Here is a 22,921-nt window from a genome sequence, read left to right on the forward strand (position 1 = left end):
GATGTACCATTATAATATTTCCTTTGTGCAATCATAATGTGTGGTGAAGTTTACATTTAAACATAGTTTCTTTGCATCCATCTAGTAGGATCATATCCATATTCACGCACTGCAATTCTAATGTAACAGACTGCTTATTCAACACCATGCCATGACAACAGTACATATGCATTTATAAATTTCAAAAACCAAGTTTCTTATTACAAATTTATCATAATAACAGAACACATACATTTACAAATTTCAAAAGCCATGAAGTTTCATATGAAAAATTAATCACAATATCTATAATTATATATGGAAGTCATGAAGAATTGGATTGCCCAATCTTTCATCTCTGGTCTGAATACAAAGTGTTTGTGACAAGACACCGCAGCAACTGTTAAAAATGAGAATGGAATCAGCAGGGTCCTATTACAAAGCATTAACAGTGAACTAAACCATTCTCAAACTGTAAATGCAATGCTCCATGTCCACCCTTTTATTACGTACATGCATGTCATGAAAAATGTAAGATCCAAATGTGCTGTCTTGACAAACTAGCAGAGCCAGGAGAAAGTCACTTGAATCCACCATAAAATCTCTGCCTTTCTCCAATGTATTGGCTTCAGAAAACAAGTTCATACAGACAGCTTCTGAAGAATGTCAAAGGCTCCAGTCCCAGAGTGTACCACCTGGCCAGCTATAATTCTAGCAGATGGGGACCTCAGCTGGTCAGGTCGGGCATTGGTGCAAGCATGTAATAAAAAGTTTACTGATGTTTCAAAGGTGATTTTCTGTAGGGGTGATGGGTTGGAGCCCATGGACATTCGATTAAAGCCTGTGTAGCTGCCCTGGTAGGTCATGTAGTCAGCCACCAATGATAAATGATGATAGTCCACTTGAATTCCATACACTGCAAACACATCTTTCACTTCCTGCAACAAAATTTTTTGTATTAATCTACAAGCCACAAAATCTATTTAAAAGAACTTATATTGTATTAAAGTATAAGGCATGTACAATTAAAAGTAACTGCCTTTTCGCTTGTATGCTAGTGCTCTAACCTCTCAGCTATCCACTTCCTCATTAGACAGGAACTGGTTTGCCCAAAACACGCATAAATGATGGACCTCATCAGCTGCTGTGTCTCTAATGATTGGTAGCAGTCAAGGGAAAGAATGGATGAGCTTTGTCAAGCTATACATCAATGAATATTCCTTTTTTGTCCAGTGTGGGTCAGAGAATCCCTTTTTTCATACAAGGGGAACAGCTTTTGTTGACGCAAACCCAGTTCTGACACTGCATTACTTTCAGGGATTTGATGAGAGGTAAGCAGTGACAACAGTGGGAATAAAATGGTAGATTACAATGGAACTATAAGTATAATAGATAAAATTTAGAGCAGGAAATTTTAGTTTTTTTTTTTTTTTATTATTGCCAAACTATATCTTATTAAATAGAACCATAAAAGGCTGCTTCCAGTCTAAACTTTTTTCTGGCAAATACAATATGTTGTTCCACAAACCTTAATAATAGCTTTAGTTGCTGCTTCAATACCATAGGTAGTCTGAATGTCAGCAATGCTGTTAGTATACAGCTCATTCAGATCCAGTATGTCCAAGTATTTAATTATCTCCTGGGGAAAAAAGTTCAATCACTTAAGCAACAAAGAATGCAAAATGGAATATGAGTAATAAAACTGATTTCCAACAAGTTTATTCAGATTACCTGAATTTTCTGCAGATAGGAATTAACAAGAAATAAGCAGGAAGAATAAAAAAATTAAAGCCAATATTATGGATTTCACACTATATACAGATGTTATTTCAACATTATTCTATACATTCAGATATCACAACAGTAATAATTATTAGAAAGCTATCCAGAAAGTAGGCTTGCGTGAAGTGTTTCAGAGACCTCACATGCAGGTATGTAAAATGTTGTTGGTTATCCTTTGTGTCCAAATATAAGGATTTGTGTGATTCTTAAGTGACTCTGCAATCTTGGTGTGAAAGTCTAGAGTTTGGCACAGATGGGGCGCTGGAACTATGTTGCTGTCATGACAGCAGAATGTGTTCTGTGACATCGTTCCCTTGCATCAATAAGGCTCTGCTGCCAGTTGGCTTGGAAGTTTGTGGGGGCTGCATGGATCAGCCTACACCAATGGCTTCTCTTGCTGGCTGTAGCTTCCAGTTCTTTAACTTGATATTAAAGCACTGGAAGAAAGTTATGATGGTGGCTTTGTACGTTTTCGATTTCATGAAGAGTTTGATGTGTTTCGTACCTCGCTGCACTGCACCTTCTCCCAGTGCTGATCTTGGAGGTTATCTCCCTTGTCCAGTGATCCTTCCCTCACGGTAATGTTGTTCAAATACTTGAAACTTTCGTCATTTTTTAGCAGTGTGCCCTCAATGTTGATGCTCGAATCCACTGGAGCAGGCTGGTACAACACTTACGTCTTTCCTAGTCTGAAAGCTTTTGATCCTGGTCTTTCATCAGATTTGATTTATCAGAAGCCAACAAGGTGGAGCAACCTAATCTTGGACCAACTTGCTTTAAGTCATTAAGAACCTCCTTGTGAGTGATAGTCTCATGCTGAATTTCTTCTGCTTTCCCCTAAGAACTGATTTGTAAGTGATGGTCTAGTTTTCACTTTCTTCAGCTTTCCCCTGCCACCTCTGGTCCTGCATTTCTCATAGCTCCTTCTGAACCTTTGCAAGCAAGTTTTCAAACTTCTGGTTTTTTGATACTGTTAGCACTTGCTTCCAGGTAGTTTTGTATTTGTCTGCATCACAGTGTTAGTGATGCATAGGCCATGCTCAGCACACCTGCTTTTTCCAATGCTGCGTCTCCCAAGCACACCCTCCCAATTTTGGTGGTCATGATGGCCTTCTAAGAACTGCACTTTTTATTCTTGAAAGCTTGTAAGAGTTGATAATGATGGCATGCCATTACTTGAAGCTTAAGAAACAAAATTTCATAACACATTTTGTAACGTTGATAATTACAGTAGTAATATTTTTTGAAAGAGCCGTTTTTTCGATCTTATCCTACCACGAATCCTGTCTTCAATTTCAAATAGGAATCTCGCAACTGCAGCTAGCACTAAAGAACATTCTGATTACCTGAATGTTGACACCTTCCGTACGAAGATGCACCCGTTGATTATTGTCTGGCTGATTGGTGAGAAAACATCGAGTGATGCCCTTAACCTGCTGAATGACTGCCTCTTGAGCTTTGTTTGTCACCAGTGACTTTATATCCACTCTTTGTCCAGATGCTTGGAACTACAAAGAGTTTCAGGCACAAGAAAATCACATTTGTTTCTTTTCAGAATTCAAATAATTTCACTAAGGAGATAACAATAAAACATTTACTAGACACTAAGACCAGTCAGCTAACAAACATGCTAAATTTTAAAGTGGCAGATGGCATTTTAAAGGACACTTGCTACACGGGTCACATGAATAAAGTTTTGAGCTAACTTCTACCAAATAACAACATGCTAGATCACTTTATGAATGTACGTACCTCCAAAACTGCTTCACACCACTTCCCCTTTTTGTGACGGCGATATTCACGTACCTGCTCCCAACCCTATTATCAAAAGTGAATGAAAATACAGGTGTTAGAAAAAAATATAAAACCTTCGTACCATTCCTATCTGAATTTACACCTCCATATAATTTTTGCAAGTACATCTTATAATTTTCTTAAACAAGAAGTTAAACTATAAGCCATGCTGTGAAATATAATTTAAAAAGCAGTTAATTTTTCAGTACTCTTGCTATATGGTATCTTCTGGAATTGTTTGACCGAAATCCAAGTGTTCCACTTGAATGAAATGTTTCAATCAACTGTCATCATCACTTCTTGTCGATGCTCACATGGGTACATACACAGAGATGTGTGAAAGTTTTGAATGAGTGTGAGCGTGTAGTGTGGTTATGCATGTTTTTATGCATGTTAGTGAGCTACCACCTGTGCATGTACAACTGACTTATGATGATACCTAATTTCTATGTTTTGTTTTGTGAGACTTTCTTTTAGAGCATGAAGATTTATGCAACACAAAAATCTTTCAATGCGTGTGTTGACATAATAAAGTTGCTTTTCCTTGACATCTATAACTGTTTTCAAAGCTGTACCTTTCTGTCCATTCTCTCTTCTGTCTCATGATTTTCACTGTCTGACAAATCCTCATCTTTTATGATTGTCTGGTTTTCTGGCTGTAAATCTGCCAAATCATAAAATAATAGAATATGTATTCAACCAATATTCTAAATAGTAGGTGACCACACAAAGTACCAGATGAACAGACAATTGTTGGTGGGTAGTCATTTACTCATGCAACACTTTGTATAAATATGTGCAGACCATTCAGTAGCTTAGCTAAACACAGCTCTGCATGAGTGTGACCTTCAATCGTGTACACTCTAAATGCTATATAAACAGAAATCTGGTCATTTCAATGGAGGAAGCGTTTTTGAAGTGAGTTATATTCTTTAATACAGAAACAGGAATACATCTGAATTTTTCTAGATGCTTTTCTTTAAAATTGTAGTGTCAATATTGACATTTTTGAGTACTCTGGAACCTATTTCACACCTCTAGTTGTTTTTCATCAGCATGAGTTGTGCTAATTTATTTCTGCATGGTGTGTGATCATTAAAATCCACTACCTACAGGACAAGACACTGCCAAGATCATAGATTTTGTGTTATCCAGTGTCCAAAAATAATTTTTCGAAATGCTACTGGATATATGTAATTTTGTTTGAAAGTGCCATTTCAAGGTGGAATAAGTAGAAACAGTTTACTTTTACTTCTTTGATGTTTAAACTGAAAGTTTGATGTGTCCTTCTATTAGGGTTAGTAATAATTCCTTTTAAACATAAAAGTTTTGCATATTCAGGTATAACAAATTTCTAATAAAAAAAAAGGCAAGTGCAACAATATGCAACACACAAATACAAGAGAGAAAGAGTTCCACATAATAGCAAAAACTTAAAACAGTTGGCTGTACCTTCCATGTCATCTTCGACCTGATCAGTCTCACCAATCTCCATCTTCTCATCCTCCTCTCCCTGGTATTCCAATGTGTCTGCCTGACGGTCTCGTGCTTTGTCTGCTGTAGCATCACCATCATCAATTTCATCATCAGATTCCACATCCTCAAGAGGCGGAGCATCTGCTTGTTCCTGATCAATCGCAATTCTGCGAATGGTTGCATGTGATACTATCCTGTGAACAAAAGCAAAGGATTTTGTGAAGCTGCCAACTCTGCCATGGTTGAAGACAGGACACATTGTGACCACATCAGGCCACTAAGCGGAAAGTTAGGACCATGAACAAACAGGACAATATTATGGTTAATCACAATAATTATTAATTATATTTTTATAGTGCATTTCCCAACTTAAGACTCAATGTACCATAGAAAAAGGAGGATAAAGTAAAACAATAACATAAAAATAGACTCAAACATAGCACTTAAACATAAGACTGAAACATATCAACAAATAAACATAGAGACAGAACAACTTGGCATCCCCCCCCCAAAAAAAAAAAAAAAATTCAAAGCATTTAGGAGCCACTTGCACACAGTATTCAGCTTCACCTGGAGTGGTGTCTGCAACTAACTCACCAGCTGTGGCTGTCAATAATATTGCTTCATTTCATGCCAGTATCAGTGTAGTGAAATAGCAAAATGGTTGTTCCTACATGCTCATGATCATCAATGGGGAGATGATGTTTGATGTGAAAGTAGGATAAAAATTATGGCAAGGCCAGCTACCACAGGACATGCATTCTTACTCTCTTCTACCACCCTATCTCTCTTTTTTTCTCTTGTAGATACTTTCTCAAATTACATAGTGGAAGTTTTCAAGTTTGCTCTGCCTAGTATTTTATCATTTAGAGCCACTGGTTACATCTCAGGACAGAGAAAATAAATATGCTACATGGCAATGTACACCAAGATATAGTGCATAACCTCACAGACCAGGAATAGTGCTGCCAGATTTGGTGAGGATAGACAAACTGTGGATCTGCTCCACACACCAACAAGCATATCATCATACTCTGCTTTATTTATATGACAAGTAAACTTACTCTTTCTTTTTCTTCTTCATGGCTTCTAGTGCAGCTCTACAAAGTCGAGGCAGAAACACATCTTCAATGTACTTCACTATCTGCCGGGGTTTCATTTGTAGCTTCTCTTTGTAGGAATCCCAAGGGAGAATGGTGAAGTGTATTTTGTACATTCTACGTCTCTCACTGGGAAAGTGTGCAGGGACCAACACACAAACAAATATAAATAAGCAAAAATATAAATTTCACCAGATTTGTTGGGTTACATACACACACCTGTCTTCACAAAGTAAAGATGCATAGGCCAAATAATTACTTCAAACTTTCACTCTTCACTATAACACGGTTAATTTTTGATGAGTATTAAAATTTATCTGTGGTTTGTTTTAGCCTCAGATGAACAGCCCTGTTTTTCAAATAGCTGTTACATGTTGCTTGCAATATATGACAGAAGATATAACTTACTCTTTGATTTGAACATCTGAGAAAAGATACTCAGTTGTCTCGATTGTCTGTAAGACCTGCAGCAGTAAAAACAAACCAAACAAGACACCTTAAATGAAAATAAAAATTAAATGACAATTATAATCAATCATCATTCATATATTGTTTGCTTGTTGTGCTCATCGTGTGTGCATATACAGCTGTGGCAGATGGAGGTAAAAGTGTAAGCAGATTTTGTTAAGTATGGTGAACCTGGCTTTTGCTTGGGGAACAGCACTATATATTTTTATTATTGTTGACTTCCACCAAAGACTAAGCAGGGGATCAGATAAGACTAGATTAAGTTAAAGAACAAATTCTTAGCTGATAAAGAAATTAATGTTTCTTAATGCAAGCCCACCTCACTTAAGGTGACACGGTTCAGTTTTCTCTGTAGATTCTGGGCAGCTGTCAATGCCTCGGGTGTGTTGAAGACTGGCACGTCCATCAAAGGAGTCTTGATTGTGTGGCTGGCTGTCATCAAAATCTCACGAAGCCGAGGTATACCTAGAGTAACATTCATCTCACCACGGCCAGCAAAATGAAAAGTGTTCAGTGTCATCTGCGTGGATGGTTCTCCAATAGACTGCAAGACAGCAATAGGTAAAGCTGAGATGCAAGCAGAAGAATTTGTTTATGACACATTTATGGTTTTTGTTTAAACTTTTGTTTTGAAAATGTCAACACCTCTTAGTAAGACTGCTAGTTTATAAACAATGGCAAAAGTAATGGAATGAGTGATACCTGTGCACACACCAATCCAACAGCCTCACCCGGCTGGCACAATGATTGCACAGCTTTGTTATATACAATGGTCTCAAGGTCTGCAGCATCGCCAGTCCTTCCATACTGTAAGAGAACATTTAATAAGGAAATGCAATAAGAGATAAAACAATGGCATCAGACCTGATGATCCTGATGATCCTAGACAACTGAGTATGACTGACTCCGGAATTTCCAATGATACCTTTATTAATCAGCTGGATTTCTAAAGTATGTGTGGCAACATAATAAAATTCTAAAAACAAAATAATAAAACTGTTTCTTGATTAACACAATGAATCTTAATGTTTCAACCACAAACAAACAGCTGCTACAGCCACTATCTATTGGTGGTCCAGTGGACCAATGCTGTTAATAAAGCCTTCTGGAACTTGCTAACTACTTAAACATTAATCTAAAAAGGCAGCATGAGTGCTGCCACCAGGCACTAGCCCTCCCAGATTTATATTAACGAGGAAAAGTAAACCTGAAAGGTCTCAAACTATGGAAACAAAACAATAAATTATAACACAAGGCATAATAGTGGTTACTGAAAATGACAAAATGGTCGTTTGTAGACAGTAATATGTTGAAGAATGCGACTGAAAAGAACTTTTATCCCTCAAGGACAGTTTTGCCTATCACTGCTACCATGACATAGAGCTGGCATTTTAACACAAAAAGCAAGACATTCATGCAAAATTAATTTCTACAGTTATATGCCATGCATATTTGTTCCACTTAAAAAAACAATTTTACCCACTTTTTTAAACCTACAGATTTAGTGCCATACTCACTGCAAGCAGATCCTGCTGTACACTACCGAGGGACTTTTGCAGATTTTCTGGGATAACACCAGTGTGAGCCTGGGGCCAAAAGATGGACATCACTGGGTCTGGACAACTACATTTTCTGGAGTACCTGTCCACAAAACATGAAAGTCTTTGTATTTAGAAAAAAGTCTAACAATGCTTTGTCATGTTCTCAACAAAACTCTTTCTCTTTACAGACTGCTCTTGTCATATTTCATAAACACCGAAAACTTCAGGTTAACAGAAAAGGACTCACTTCTCTCGTCTCCTAAGATCCAGTCCACGCCATTCCAGCTGCAGTCTTCTGGCCAAGACAGTTCTACCTACATTCTTATCAATTTTCAATAAATCCTCTCCAAGACTGTTAAGATGCTTCTTGTTCTGATCTGAACAGAAATTTAGGAATCCTGATGCTCGTTCCTTAGTCTTGTGCTTCCTTTCCCACTTGTTTATCTGCATTCATACATACAGTACATTATTGAGATTTGTTTTAATGTATAAATACAACAAAGAAATATAAAATATTATTGTTCTCTTTATGATACAGACTTGGCAGAGCTAAATCTAAAATATTGGACAATTTAGCTTACCATACCACTTTAGCTAATTAACCTTCAGAAAACAAAAACAGCGAAAATTGTATTCCTCCCCGACTGTGCTATTGGTAAAAACGAGAGCCTGGGAACAAACAACAAAAAAATCTGGTGGGGGCTGAGCTTTGTTCAGTCCTATCATGTTGCACGGTTTGGAAAGCTGGATTTGAGGTAGCTACAGGATGATCTACAGACCATATCACTACACTGCGAATTATCACTGAACAATCTATTAAATGGCAGTTGCCACTGTAAATGATATTTATGGATTTTTAGAAGGCTTTTGATTCCACAGACAGGGAAACCATCTGGAAGTTGATGCAGCTCTATGGATTTCAATCAAAGTTCATTCCTATCATCCAGCAGCTGGTTACCTGCTGGTGAGGGACGAAACATTTCTGGTTGTCTGGCATGATCTTCATTTTCTAAAGCTAAAGAATGCATCTAAACAGAGCCAAGCATCCTTTCCCAACACAGTTCATCCCTGACCACATGCATCCATCGATGCTCCTGTACAGCCACAGCAATTTGGAGCAAGAACCCCAGCCAATCACTGCTGAGCACCCTTTTTCACTATGTTCCAGCAGGCTAATGTGCTAATGTTTTTCAAGCATCAAAACTTATACTAACAACCAAAGCAAGCCTACTGGCCGCCCCTTCACACTCCTCAGATAAATGATGATATTATTGGTTTTGTTTACAAATATGTGTAGTTCTTCACTTCTTACTAATCTTCTAAACAGCACCAAGACTATAAACCACAAGCCTTCACAAATCATTACAATGATTTCATTTCTTAAAGAAATACACTGTATTAAAGTATTCATCAGTTACCTTTTTCTTGGTTTTCCTAACTTCCTTTAATTCAAGGGTTAAATCTTTCCTGGCACAAATCACATCTTTATTCTGTAGTAGAAATGGTAGTTGTTTGCTCTGTAGGAATGGTGTCTTGTTTACTTCCATGCCATCCTCACCATAGTAGAACTGAAAAGAAGAAATGGATTCAGTGACTAAATCGTGAAAGCCAATCAGAACATGAAAACACAATGATAAATAATAAATGCAAAATTTGTCAAGCACATACTCACACTCCTAAGGAGTATGCTCTTAATGCAGACACAAACTGAAAACAAAATCAATACCCAATTATACTAAGTATAAAAATATGATAGTTCTTTTGAAATGGTGACATAAATTCTAACCATAAGAATACAGACATGGAAACAATGAAAGTATGCACACACATGAACAACAGATGTGGTAGAAATGTGAAAGAAGCAGGGTGATGCAAGAGACTTGGAAGAAAGAGCAACACTAACAGAATTTTACTCATAGTCCTACCACCTCAAGTGTACGTTATAAATAAAAATCTATTTGAAAATACATTCTGACTACCACAGGGACCACAAAAGTGAGACATGGGATTTAACTACGACCAGAACTTACCTGCACTATACTACCATCGCTATCCCGCACTGTCATGTCATAGTTGACCATTATTCCCTCCAGATGTTTGATAAGACAACGCTGCAGGTAACCACTGCGACTGGTTTTCACGGCGGTATCTACCAGGCCCTGATACATAATCCCATTCCTATATATTTATGTGATGAAGATATCAAATCGTCCTCATGGATGCTACATTACTACTGTGTACACTATGGCTTCTGAAATAAACTTGTATCATTTAAAGCCTACTCACGTGGTACATTCATCTTATCTTAAAGCTTGCACAAGAGGCACCATTTTTTTCTCATTCTCTTACCCTATTAACTCTAGTTAACAATAATATGTTGATTTGTATAGCACTTTCCCCACAATTAAAGGTTGGGGTTGAAAGGCTTACTTTTTGCAGCTACTACAGTGTCCAGTAACCAAAATTAATAAAATAAAATAAAATAAAATAAAACAAAACAAAACAAAACAACACAAAAACAAAACACAGCAATGAATGAATTCAATGCTGCCAGTATTAAACAAAACATTTCATACCTCTCTGCCTGCCATGCAATGGAAAAACAACTCCTGGGTCTTGATGCCAGTGAGGAAACGGCCCATTACAAACCCTCTGGCTCTGGGCGACATATCATATGGGTGGAAAGAAGGAACTGAGCGCCCACTCTTCATCAACGATGGGCGCCGACCTTCCAGTTCAATTTGACCCAGCAAACAGGACATCTGCATGCAGTTAACCTGTAGATTAGAAATAGGAAATAATGTGAAATTAACATTAAAAGGGAGGCAGAGGTGCAGTCAATTCTGCCAAGTCTACCAAGCATACAGGGCACACAAAAACACACACGCACAAAAAAAAAAAACAACACACATTACAAATGTGGTGTAATATAGAAATCTATAAAACTGCTAAAGAAATCTTTGCTATAAATGATAAAATATGGAAAAGCATCTGGCTAAATGAAAAAAGGTAAAACTTTATAAGATAAAGGTAAACATTCTGTATTCCCCACCCTTCAATCACTGTAATGCTTGTAATACTAGCATCACCACACTATTAATACTATTCTACACAGACACACACTGTTAAACCCTAAATAGGGCTGTGCTACCACTCAAGCATGAATGAAAAAAATTGAGTATTAGTGTAACTTTTCTTTCTTTGAGACTTATCAGATAACAAAAGGAGATAATAGGCTACATTTGCTCTCAATCCATCAAAAGTTGACTCTTTGGTAGCGTTTTGCAGGGTCAAGGGTGTTTTCCTGTTGGTCTAACCACTGCAGCAATGGTCTCTAAGCTTCCGGTACTTTCATCTGACCCAGATTTCATGCAGTTCTCAGATGATAGCTCTTTGTGGCTGACAACTGAGAAGAATCATCTGCCAAAAAGTGCAAGAAATCTCATGCCAGCCTCAGGATGACACAACCCAATTCGACTGCAGGTCCAAGACCTCCTCATCTACCTGTGATGCACAAGACTGATTCAGCTGAACTAAGCAAAGCTATTCTTGCCTTTCAGGACATGAGGATAAGGTGTCTCCCTAGAGCCTGTCATCTTGGACTATAGATGATTATGAAATCTTTCTCTGCAGATCTCCAAACAGCTTCATGTTTGTGCTCACAACATGGTGACTATGACCAATCTTGCCTTGTGTTGTAACGTAGCATTAATATACATTAAGCCTGCTGTTGGCTGGGATTTCAGCTCTACCTTAGGAAGGTTCTTTGTGAAATAATTTTTTCATGCACACTGCATTTTTGGGCCTGATCAATATGGCACAGCATGCTCCAACATGATAAGCAGGTGGTTGTTCTGCTTCCATCACTCTGATATCTATTCTCTTATGGTCACATCATCTGGTGAAATTTGTATTGTAAATTCTTCCCTTGAGACTGACCAGATGGCATGACATTGAGGTCCTCCTGATCTCCCTTCCATTTAGTTGAGTGTGGTGTCTTGGCTTTGCTGTTGCCTTTATAGCTCTCTAAATATAGTTGCTCACATGACCAACAGAGCACCCAACATGGCAAGGACATGCTAACTCACTGTCAGATAGTCTACTTTTGATGGTAAGAGAGAAAATGTAGCCTGTTACCTCCTATGCTCATGTCATCTGGAAAGGTTAAAAAAAGAAACAGCAACTCACTGTGGATCCCTTGGCCCCAGACTGCACCATAAGCTGAAGGTTGTTTGCAGGAAAGCTCTTAAAGAGTCCTTTTGGCATTGTGCATCTGTAAGCATCAAATGCTATGTGTGTAGTCTTGTGAAAGGCCTGATCAGGAGATGGTCAATCTCCTTACATTTTACAGTCAAACTCAAATAATGCAGCAGTAGGAAGACAATGCTGGCAAAAACAACAAAATGTGACCGTTTCTCGAAAGAAGCCAAATCTAAAAATGATAACTGCTGCTCAACAAATAAAGTGGAAAGAATATTGATCGTCCACCAAGTCTAAGAATTTGAATGCCCCAAGTCGAGATCAGTACTTAAGCTATAAGTTACAGTCAAATCAAGCTTTCAGGCTTCACTACACTTAATTGTAGACATAAATCTTTTACATCAAGGTAAGAAATCACGTTAACCCCTCACTCCCAAAACACACACAGACGTACTTCACAATCTTGTCCTGGATTCTGTCAGTGAACTTTTTGGTAGTAGCATCTAGTTCCTGCATCTTAAAATCATCAGATGCAAAATGTGCTTCTCTCAGTTTGTGCATTAACTCCTCATTGCTGCACTCCTCAGCAGTCATTCCAAATGTCACCAGGGCTGCCTGATGTCCTATGCTGGAAGACTCAGTGATGACTTTTCTACGTCTAGAATCATCCTAAATTGACCATATACATTCAGTTAATATTTCCTCCTTAAAAAAAAAACCAAACAACAAAAAAATTCTTTGGAATGCTTACTAACAATTTTTAATGGCATCTACACATTTTACAACCATTATCTTGGAGAAAATAATGACAAAGGCAATCTTTATGGTTAAAAAATATTTTGTTTTGAATATCACACTGGGACTTAATATTATTTCATATAAAAATTTACATGCTTTTAAGCTGTCAAACTTTAATGGACTGTGTTAAATGATGAAGTCTTCATTCTTCTTTACCCCTCTTTTTCTCTGTGGATGAAACATGTTAATTGTCACTACTATGGGATAGTAAGAAAACAATAGAAAACATTTTACTTTTGTCTTGACAAGAACATCTTCTATCCCCAGTGTGAAGCCTTGCAGCGAAAGAAAGGATGTGAACAAACGTCCGAGACAAGTCAACAGCTGGTATGCCACATTCCCTCCATACAACTGTCCAGTGGTACATAAAAAAAATGAAATAAATATCTAAATTCACACACAGGAGATCAATACCATATATACATACTGTTCATTTTAATACATTGCCATTCCTTTTAATTTCATATGTCCCTGTACGTTTGCTTCTCTAGGTGCCATCACACCTCAGCCTCCTATAGCCAATAGTCCCCAGAATAATTGTCTACAAGGAAAAAATATAGGATTTGGCTAAAATGTGAAAGTAAGCATACCTCATATACAGAATGAACAAGACCAAATGGAGATGGCCCACACTGAGACTTATCCAGCACCCCCTGGAGAAGTTCCCCATGCTTAATAATGACTGTACTTTCTCCAAGCTGTTCCAAGGACAGCAAGTCTCTGAAACTTTGTACATCCTTTGTTGTCCAGCTCTGAAAGAAATTTTTAAGTTAAAAAAACTAACACTTTTGTTCATTTGTAATGAAACCTCATTGATGAATTTTTTCTGGCAAATCAATCATCCAACCTCAAAACACCAAACTGAAAACTAGTAATATTTATTTCTCTCATGGACGTAAAAAGTTCTGTAAGCTTTCAGATGTCAAAAATTGCTTTAAGTCTAGTGACAGATGTTCAACAGAAGCTTAGGATGGCTATTTTTTATGGAAAAAAAAATTCAACACCCACTGGCATATACCCAAATGCAGGACAAATCTACACATGCACACCACACAAAATCTATGCACAATCTAAATAGACCTTCACCTTTTCAGGTATCTTGGTTTTGCTGAATAAACTGAGTGGTTTCTTGCCTTCTGGAATAAGGTTGAGAAGAAGAGTGGAGAAAACCTGAAAGGATTTCAAATCAATAACATGCACTTCATAACCCTGTAAATATTTTCAGTAAATGTAGCATGTCAATATTTTGATTCCTGTGATAAGGAGTCTGTTAGATGGAAGCTGGAATATCAAAACTTATGCTAGTAATGAATGATTTGAATGGATTATGAATGTGATGTGCATGCGACCATGTATGACTTTAATCGAGCTGGTATGATTGACTGCAACACGACTGCCTGTGGGTTGATATATATCATCGAGCTGCAACTGAATTGCCCTCTAGGGATTAATAAAGTATTATCTTATCTTATCTTAGTATGCACTACACAACTAACATACACAAATAATGGACTGAGCAAAGCACTATTTCTCAATGACAATTACAATTAGAAATAATGCTGAATGATATAAGAAGTGCACAGACCTGTTTTCCAGACCACATACAGCATGGCTTCAAAATGGCTGGGGGCAGTAGATGAATTCTTTTCTGCCGTCTAGTTAGTGTCATCTCTAGCAGGTTGCAGTAGTCTTGTCTGGAAGGTCACAAATTATGTACATGACTCACAACCTTGAATGAAACACTGACATGGATACTAACCACACATTATTAAATTATTTCTCATTTCAGTAATGCTGCTTAACTAAAACATTCACCCTCAAACAAACAAGATAGTATTACACAGTTGCAGTGTTATCCACAAACTGCACACCAATTACCTGTTAAAAAACTGGCCTCGTATTGTGAGTAGAACACCTGCATTGATATGATCCTGAATGAGGCCAGCTAGCGGAGTGCCATCCTTGGGTACTAGGTACTGACATTGGGTGCCAACTGTAAAAATATAATGGGCTTATTTACAATAAACTTCTTGAACTTCCTCGAAGTGTTACACTAGCTCCTATCACATTAGCCTGTAATATTTTATCAATCCATTTTACTTATGAAGTCAAAATAATTCACAGTATATCAAAGAAAAAAATAAAAGCATTGAAAAATTAGTATTAAAAAAAAAAAGTAAAATTTAAAGCAACACATCATAATATCAAAACATGATAGCATCACATATTAACAATGTCATATGGCTTTAATTTTGTCAAATGTAAAAAGTCAACATTAAAAAAAGAACAACACACTACCTATCCCATAAGCCTCTGCCCTGCACAGCTCACTTTGAGGGAAATGGGCATTCATTTCATCACCATCAAAGTCTGCATTGTAGGCTTTGCAGTTTGCATAGTGCAGACGCATTGTCTTTTGACCATGTAGCACTCGAGCCTTTCACAATATAAACACACACAAAAACTCTGAAAGGCACATAGCATGAAACTTTCCATCGAATACTTTACCCAAGAAAACACACCCATAAGACACTTCCCTATAAACATCAAAGCCATCTTTGCCATAAGGAGGTAGATGGGGGAGAAATTATTTTTTATTAAATCTATCACACATCTATTATCTTGCATAATACATAAGTGTGGGCAATGTTTTACAACAAAAACATTTCTCAGAGGTGTAAGAAAGAAAAAGTTATGTTTTTCAGATCATTGCCCAAACATGTAACATTAGTATAAAGAACTGATCTGTTTTACACAATTATAAAAAAAATTAGCATGAAAGAAAAACAAAAAAAAGTGTAAAAACCTTGTGAGCTTGAATACTTGGTCTGTGAAGGGTTGGTTGTCTGTTCAGTAATAAAACATCACCGTTTTTGAGGTGGCAGTAAACCTGTTTAAACGGATAAACTGATAAGTTCATATCACATATCTGTGCCAGTCAGTACCATAGTACTCAACCAATCCACTCCTAAGTTGTAAAACACATGAACAAGTCCCTTACAAAATAATAGACTATTTGTATACACATCACACCATTGCAGTATCTTAATACCTACAATTTCTCATTGACACTGGGGAGAGGGGTGGAGTGTGTACACTTATGAAACCTTGAATATAAACTTGTAAACGTACTAATGTGTATGAAAGTGTGCAAACTTAAACTCACCTGTTTTGGAAGTTGAAGGTTGTTTGCTCCATGACTAGGAGTGAGAAGCTGCTTGGCAACAGCTTCCCTCTGAACACGATCAGTAGCGCTCAGTCTGATAACATTCCCATCCTCCTTCACAACCAGAGTAGCCCTACACATCACACGTGCCGATTTAAAACAAGCTTCACAATATTTTCATCATTAAAAAAAAAAAAACAAAAACCAAAAAACCATACTATAATCTGCCTTAGTGTGCAACACTAAAGCATTATATTAATATATTATACTCTTTTTGAAGGTGAAGTATTTAAATATCTGCAAACAAATCCAGATATATTCAAAAGACAGCTAAATCATGCAATCATAAACAAGAAACTGAGCCTATAAAAGTGTTCTTGACATTGCTCACATGTCCAAGAATTCTGGAATAAACTCAAAAGATTTTTTTAAAAATCGTCTTCTTTATCTCGAACGAGTTATCCTATCCAAAGAACTTATTCTTTTGGCTGTGACCAAAACACTTACTACAGATAAAGCCTTGGGTATTATTGTTGTTCTCACAAAAGTTGTTTAAAAGTGGAGATTCTAGAATTTTATTCTCACAACTGAAAGGTTTCTGCTTCCTCTAAAATTGTAATTTATTGTTGAATACATAGGCCAAGTGAACAATAAGCAGCTTTCATTTCAATTGTGCTGGTTTCCTTACAAGCACATTATTTCTTAAGTAGAAGAACGCTAAGATCATTGTGTTACCATTTTAAATTTTTCATCTGTCTTGTTCCATGCTTCGCTTACTACAAATCTGTATGCTTATGATGGCATTTCATTTTTATTTTATCTGTTTATCTTATCTTTATGTTTTATATATTTATATACACTCACATAAAAATAAAAAAAAATATTCGTTGTACCCTGGGTAGACATTGGGGCCATTGATGACATTCTGGCGAAGCTCATGAACATTCCAAGGAGTAACTGGCTTCGGAAAAGTCAGTTTCTGGGCAAAGACAAGTGGTACTCCAATCTCATCAGTGCCAATGCAAGGATCAGGAGAGATCACGGAACGAGCAGCATAATTCACACGTTTGCCCATCATGTGCATTCGAAACAAACCTTCCTTTTTCTCCAGCATCTGAAAGCCATGCAAGAAATAATTACTGCATTCAATGCCAGTTTATTTCAAATACTGCAAGACTGACATTATTATATTAACAATAATAAAAATAATTATGAACATCAATACATAAAACACACGAACCTTACCTGAAAACTGCATATAAAAACTGGGTGGGAGGGAAGAGGAAAAGACAGAACATACCATGAAGATACTGCATATAATTCTATGCAATTATTATTATTGCCAAAAAACAAAAATAGTGCCCATACACCTACACTATTACTATTGTCATAAAGATGCTGTATATACACCTATACATGCTATTATTTTTACCATAAGGATCTTATGTTGACTTTTCTTATTAATACAACCAAAGATGCTGCATATAATCTTATTCTTGACAAAAATTAAGATGCCTTTGCCAGTTCCATACCTGCCGCACACCAGGTATTTTTTTATTATCAGCAGTTATTTTGTCCAGGTCACTGTCAATAAGACTATTGACAAGAGTCTGCAACTGAAACCATTTTGACTGCAGTTGTTCTGCAATTTGGGCTGCAGTCTTTTCCACCTATTTTCAGGAACAAGCACAGATCATAAGTATTAGAATGTAGTATTGCGGGACATATCACTACAAAGGATAAAACATGGCATAAATGAGTGCAATATACAGGCAAAATAACTGAATAATTTTACTCTTCAACTCAGGAAATGATTATGAATTGCAAAATTACAGTAAAACCTAACCTTAAAGACTGATAACAATGCTGCCTTACAACACTCAATTTTTAAGGTCACTAGCTTAGGTTATCATTGTATAACAGCTCCATGTCTGTTGCTACTATTGTATCTGTTTAACAAAGTTTTGTGACTTTTGCACTAGATTATGTTTTCTATATGTTAAATGGCAAACCAGTGCTGTATTAGACAAGTAAGAAAGAACAATAGCTGCAAATATTGTTTTATAGTCTCTTTCGCTTACACATCGCTCCCTCTTTCAATACCCCTAGTCAACCATTGGGCATCAGTGGATTAAAGTCACCCCAAACCAACAAAATTTCTATACCAAAACTTACATCTAGTTCAACTGTAGTCATAGGACTAGATTTCATTGAAGACAGCAGTTGACTAATTTCATAGTTTTCAGATAACACTCTGGAGAGACTTGCTGTTTGTGGATTTTCAAACTTGCGGTCACCAAGAACATTCAGCTGCAAATACAAAAGGAAGCAGTTAATATGTTGCAAGTGTAAGCAAGTCACTAATGTTAAAAAGGATTTGGTATTATTTGCATGTACCATTAACGGTTTAAAGTGCTCTCTTGAATTTGCTGTTCATTTCATAGTTCAATAAAAATTAGAATTTCATTGCAATGTTTATTTCTAGGTCGTTAGCTACTCTTTCTGCAAGCATTTGGCAACAGCAAATGTGCAAAAAAAAAAAAAAAAAAATCAGATGCCTTAGAATAGCAAAAAATAAATTCCCCCACACTGCAGGACTGAAGACAAAACAGAAGCAGGCAGATAAAGAGAAAGAAAAAGCACAGACAATGCAGCTAAAATAATAGAAATGATGACAATCGTCAAATGAGAGCAGCACAACCATGACAGCCACCAGATTTCTTATCTAGAACAAACTGTCATTCTCCATCTCAGAAAGGGTAACAATGGACTAAAGTGCCACCAGAACCATTAGCAAAATGTAAAGAGCATCAAAGAACACCCTCCAGTCTTTGCAGAGATATAGCAAGGACACTCTCCTTGCTGTACAAACTGTATGGTGCTGTTGCAATTCTGTGACAGGCCACTAAATTAATATAATGAAAGTCTAATAATGAATAATATAATGAAGGTCTAATTATGATAGCATGCAGCCAAATAAAGAATTGTATGGATACAGAAAAACAAGTTTCCTCCACATCCTCTGTAAAAACTGATGAAGCATGATGCAACTACAAGCAAACATGGTCTTTGATGCACATTCTTCCATAAATAACGAGAGTAAGTTACTGTATGACACGAAATGTTAATATCAATGTGGCAAATCTCGAAGGGCTGTAAACACTTTCCTAAAAATACAAATATTACATTTGCTTACAGGGCGAAAACGAGCAGGTGGCACTAGCACAGATTCCACGAAAAACATGTCTGTGGGTGCCTCTGTATCCTGCACTTTCTCCAGGCAGTGGAAAATCTTCTGAAGAAGTTTTCCATCTCTTTTCCATGCTTCTCGAAGGATCTGTTTGGCTAAGTGTGGCATTAGCATGCATTTTCCCTCCCCCTTTGCTAACAAAGTATCCACTTCAGTTGTTTCTGGCATCTCATTTTCTGCTTCAACAGGTTCTTCATAATCTGGTGTAGATGATGAAGGTTTTTTCTTTCTGTCGTTAAAATATTCAAAAGCGAATAACACAAGAGAATGATGAAAAAGCAACAGATGTTTAAGATACAGTTATGGTAAAAGACAATGATGTATAACACAATTTCAAGACACTTCTGCATGAAACACTTTGTTCTAAGCATATGCAAACTTTAATTTCCCTTAGCTTATCAGCTACATGACATTTATCTGGTTTTAGTTACAGTCGAAAATCAAGGGCTATATGAATTTAAAGGTCATCCACCACTGAGTTACTTCGGCAAACAATCATGTAACAAAGAATAAACAAATTAATAACCAAAGCATTAACTTCTGGACCAGTGGATTGTAGGTCACACAATACCCTTAAACTTAGCACACTTAGGTCATGTTTTTGTCTCAAATTTCAGTGTAACCTAACCATTCCCTTTCAAATAGCCTTTTATATGAAATTTAATCAACCCACCCCATTTATATACTACTGTTTAGTAATAACAACAGAGTAGATTATCAGCACATTTTATCCTGGAATAATTAAGCAGCAATCTTACTTATGAACAGGATAACTCAAACTCACGTTTTTGCTGGAACGTTTAATGACTCATTGGCTGTCCTCCCGCTCACACTGATACGACTAGAATATTCCTGGCGAAGATATCGTGGTGTGGTTTTGCAATAAGGGCAGGGTCGTGACTTCTTAATTACAAAATATTTTTTCAGCATGTTGCTCACCAAAGAAGAAAATTCAGAGTCCACCATCTTAGTAACGGTAGATGAAGTAGAAGCCTCATCTGAGAATAAATACCATTCATCTCTTTAGTATGCCACCCTATGCATAAACAAGCCTAAAGCTAACAAGACAGCATGAAAAAATTCATATTCAATGTTTATGAACTGTGGGAGTTTCTGTATGTGAGCTTTTCAGGTGTATCTTACCAGTCAACAAGTCGTTCGCGAAAGCTTTAAGCTTTGGCAAGATCTCGAACTTAGATATTTTTTTTTCTGTTTGGGCTACAATCTGGATGAAAAATTCTTCCAATTTCAAAGAACTAAGAACACATCCTTTTTCTAATAGTTGCATCTGGTACATAAAAAGTTCCGCCTCAATTTCTGGAACCATCACGCGATAACATGTTAAACATGTTCCTTGGAGAATCTGTAACAAAAAGAAGTCAGAACTTTGCATTTTTTATATGTAGTAGAGTTGACAGAGCTTATATTATTCAGTTTAATTCTTTATTTTGTAGGTTTTAAATTTCATTTTAATGCCAATCTGTTTTTAATATGATAACAAAGATAACTATCCTTTTTCTATACAGTAACCATGCACTTCTCATTAACACAATTATAATTAGTAGACCAAAGTTAAGGTTCAGCGTATTAACCAGCTTTGAAATGACATTTTTAATAACTCATTACAAACTGTTCTCTAAAAACTGCACTGATGTACCTTGAACATTGTTTTAAAGAAGATTGGATTGAACACAGGCAATGCCAGACTGATGTGTCCAAAATGGCCAGGGCAGTGCCGGGCAGTTTGCCCACATGTGTCACAAATATCATCATGCCGTGTTGGTCCTGCACAACCATTCCATGCACAAAAACATTGATAGTTGCAATTTTGGACTTCAGAGTTTTCATTCACGAAAACTGCTGACCTGCATTACATAAAACTGTGCTGCCCTTCTAAGATTTAAAGTTTTCCAGACTTCCAAAATTTTTGTAATAAGTTAACTTGCTGTCACTTCATTTACACACTCTCTCTCTCTGCCCCTCTCTTTAATCTGGTTTAAAAAAATATTTACTGAAACATCTTTTGTTCTTACCAAGGGTTGGATCATATAGACCACCAACTGCTGGTAAGCCTAGATTATCAAACAGCTGTGGATTTATGATTTCTTTGACACTGAGCTTCTGAATCTCTTTTTTGCTGTAGGCCCTAAAGCCAACCTCAAAAAGCCGATCCAGAATCAGCTGACTTGTTTCCATTGGTGTCTTATAATGGTCAGTTTCTGAAAAAAGCATAATACTAATCATTAATGGCAGTTGGTAAAAACCTGTAAAATTGTGTACTAACAAAATTTAGTACAGGCTATGTTGTGGAACGAATTAAATGCATAATCCAAGGCATGATTGTATCTCCTATTTTAAATGGAAAGATAATTATCTATAATTTACTTAAGATATTGCACAGTATTTTGGCTCTAGTCTCTGAAAGGACAAAAAGTTTTTAAATCAGTCAAAAAACTGTGTTAGTATTATTAGTCTTCACTTTGTACATACTGAGTCCTCTAAAATCCCTCTGAAGAATGTGTGGCTATTTATGCTTAGAAACTCATTCACATTATTTGTTTTGCACATCAAAATATGTCATGTTCATCTGCAAGTTAATGTTCCACTGATCACACAGTGAAGAAACATCTGTCGAATTTTATCCAAAAATGGTGTGCTTTGATCAACACACCTAAAAGGGAGTGCAGAGTACTAACTACACTGAGATAAAGAACTTGGAAAATGACAGATAACTGCATAGAAACATTTGCTGAACTAAATAACATGAAGTAAATGATAACAGAAATAAATGAGGGACTGTTTTCAGCACACTAAGTTCAGTTTATGACATTCTCTCGTCGGGGCTTGAGATTCGTATAAGAACAATCACAGTTTGCCCTACTATAAGTGATAGAATAAAACGAATGATGCGTTAAACAAAAAAAGTTTGTGATGTAGGGATTTGCACAAGCAATGAGGGCAAACGCGTACTCAAAACAGAAGCGCTATCTTCAAGTTTAAGATGTCTTTAAATAATCTTCATAATTAAAGGCATATGCAGTTCGCATTTTCAAGAGTGTAATTTCTTGATAATATATACAATGCAGTTTCTTTAAGTACTGTTTGATAGTGATGTTGGAATGATCTGTTATTTCGCCAACAGTATCACCTATATTGTTGCTTACCTTCTACTACAGCAGGGGCTTCAGCACATGGCTCGACGCCAGTTAAAGCTAACGATGTAAGTCTCTAAGCTATATGAAGACAGGTATTTTTGAGAATATCATCTTCACATTTTCCACGGACATGTATATTAAATTAAATGTAAAGTCTGTGAGTTTAGTCCTCAAATTACAGAACATTGGAAAAGTAAAAATATGTTTATGGA

General features: G+C 36.6%; 1 protein-coding gene across 1 annotated transcript; it reads right to left on the reverse strand.

Annotated features, from left to right (window-relative positions):
- Positions 1 to 193: 193 nt before the first annotated feature.
- On the reverse strand, positions 194 to 22,773 carry LOC112573806 (DNA-directed RNA polymerase I subunit RPA1-like). Its single transcript, XM_025254412.1, has 34 exons — positions 22,719 to 22,773; positions 21,588 to 21,773; positions 21,212 to 21,339; positions 20,698 to 20,917; positions 20,339 to 20,552; positions 19,501 to 19,783; positions 18,480 to 18,614; positions 17,837 to 17,974; positions 17,198 to 17,418; positions 16,305 to 16,437; positions 15,945 to 16,028; positions 15,437 to 15,575; positions 15,017 to 15,131; positions 14,724 to 14,832; positions 14,225 to 14,308; positions 13,729 to 13,890; positions 13,373 to 13,489; positions 12,795 to 13,009; positions 12,329 to 12,413; positions 10,717 to 10,917; positions 10,171 to 10,299; positions 9,559 to 9,708; positions 8,388 to 8,584; positions 8,117 to 8,240; positions 7,302 to 7,406; positions 6,919 to 7,143; positions 6,540 to 6,595; positions 6,096 to 6,260; positions 5,008 to 5,225; positions 4,131 to 4,219; positions 3,514 to 3,579; positions 3,108 to 3,269; positions 1,508 to 1,618; positions 194 to 917 (listed from the first exon to the last, which is right to left on the reverse strand). Exons 2-34 carry the CDS (start codon positions 21,748 to 21,750, stop codon positions 621 to 623), a joined length of 5,040 nt encoding a protein of 1,679 aa, XP_025110197.1. The 5' UTR covers positions 21,751 to 21,773; positions 22,719 to 22,773; the 3' UTR covers positions 194 to 620.
- Positions 22,774 to 22,921: the final 148 nt, after the last annotated feature.

The sequence above is a fragment of the Pomacea canaliculata genome, linkage group LG10 (assembly GCF_003073045.1).
Source record: "Pomacea canaliculata isolate SZHN2017 linkage group LG10, ASM307304v1, whole genome shotgun sequence".
Taxonomy (NCBI): domain Eukaryota; kingdom Metazoa; phylum Mollusca; class Gastropoda; order Architaenioglossa; family Ampullariidae; genus Pomacea; species Pomacea canaliculata.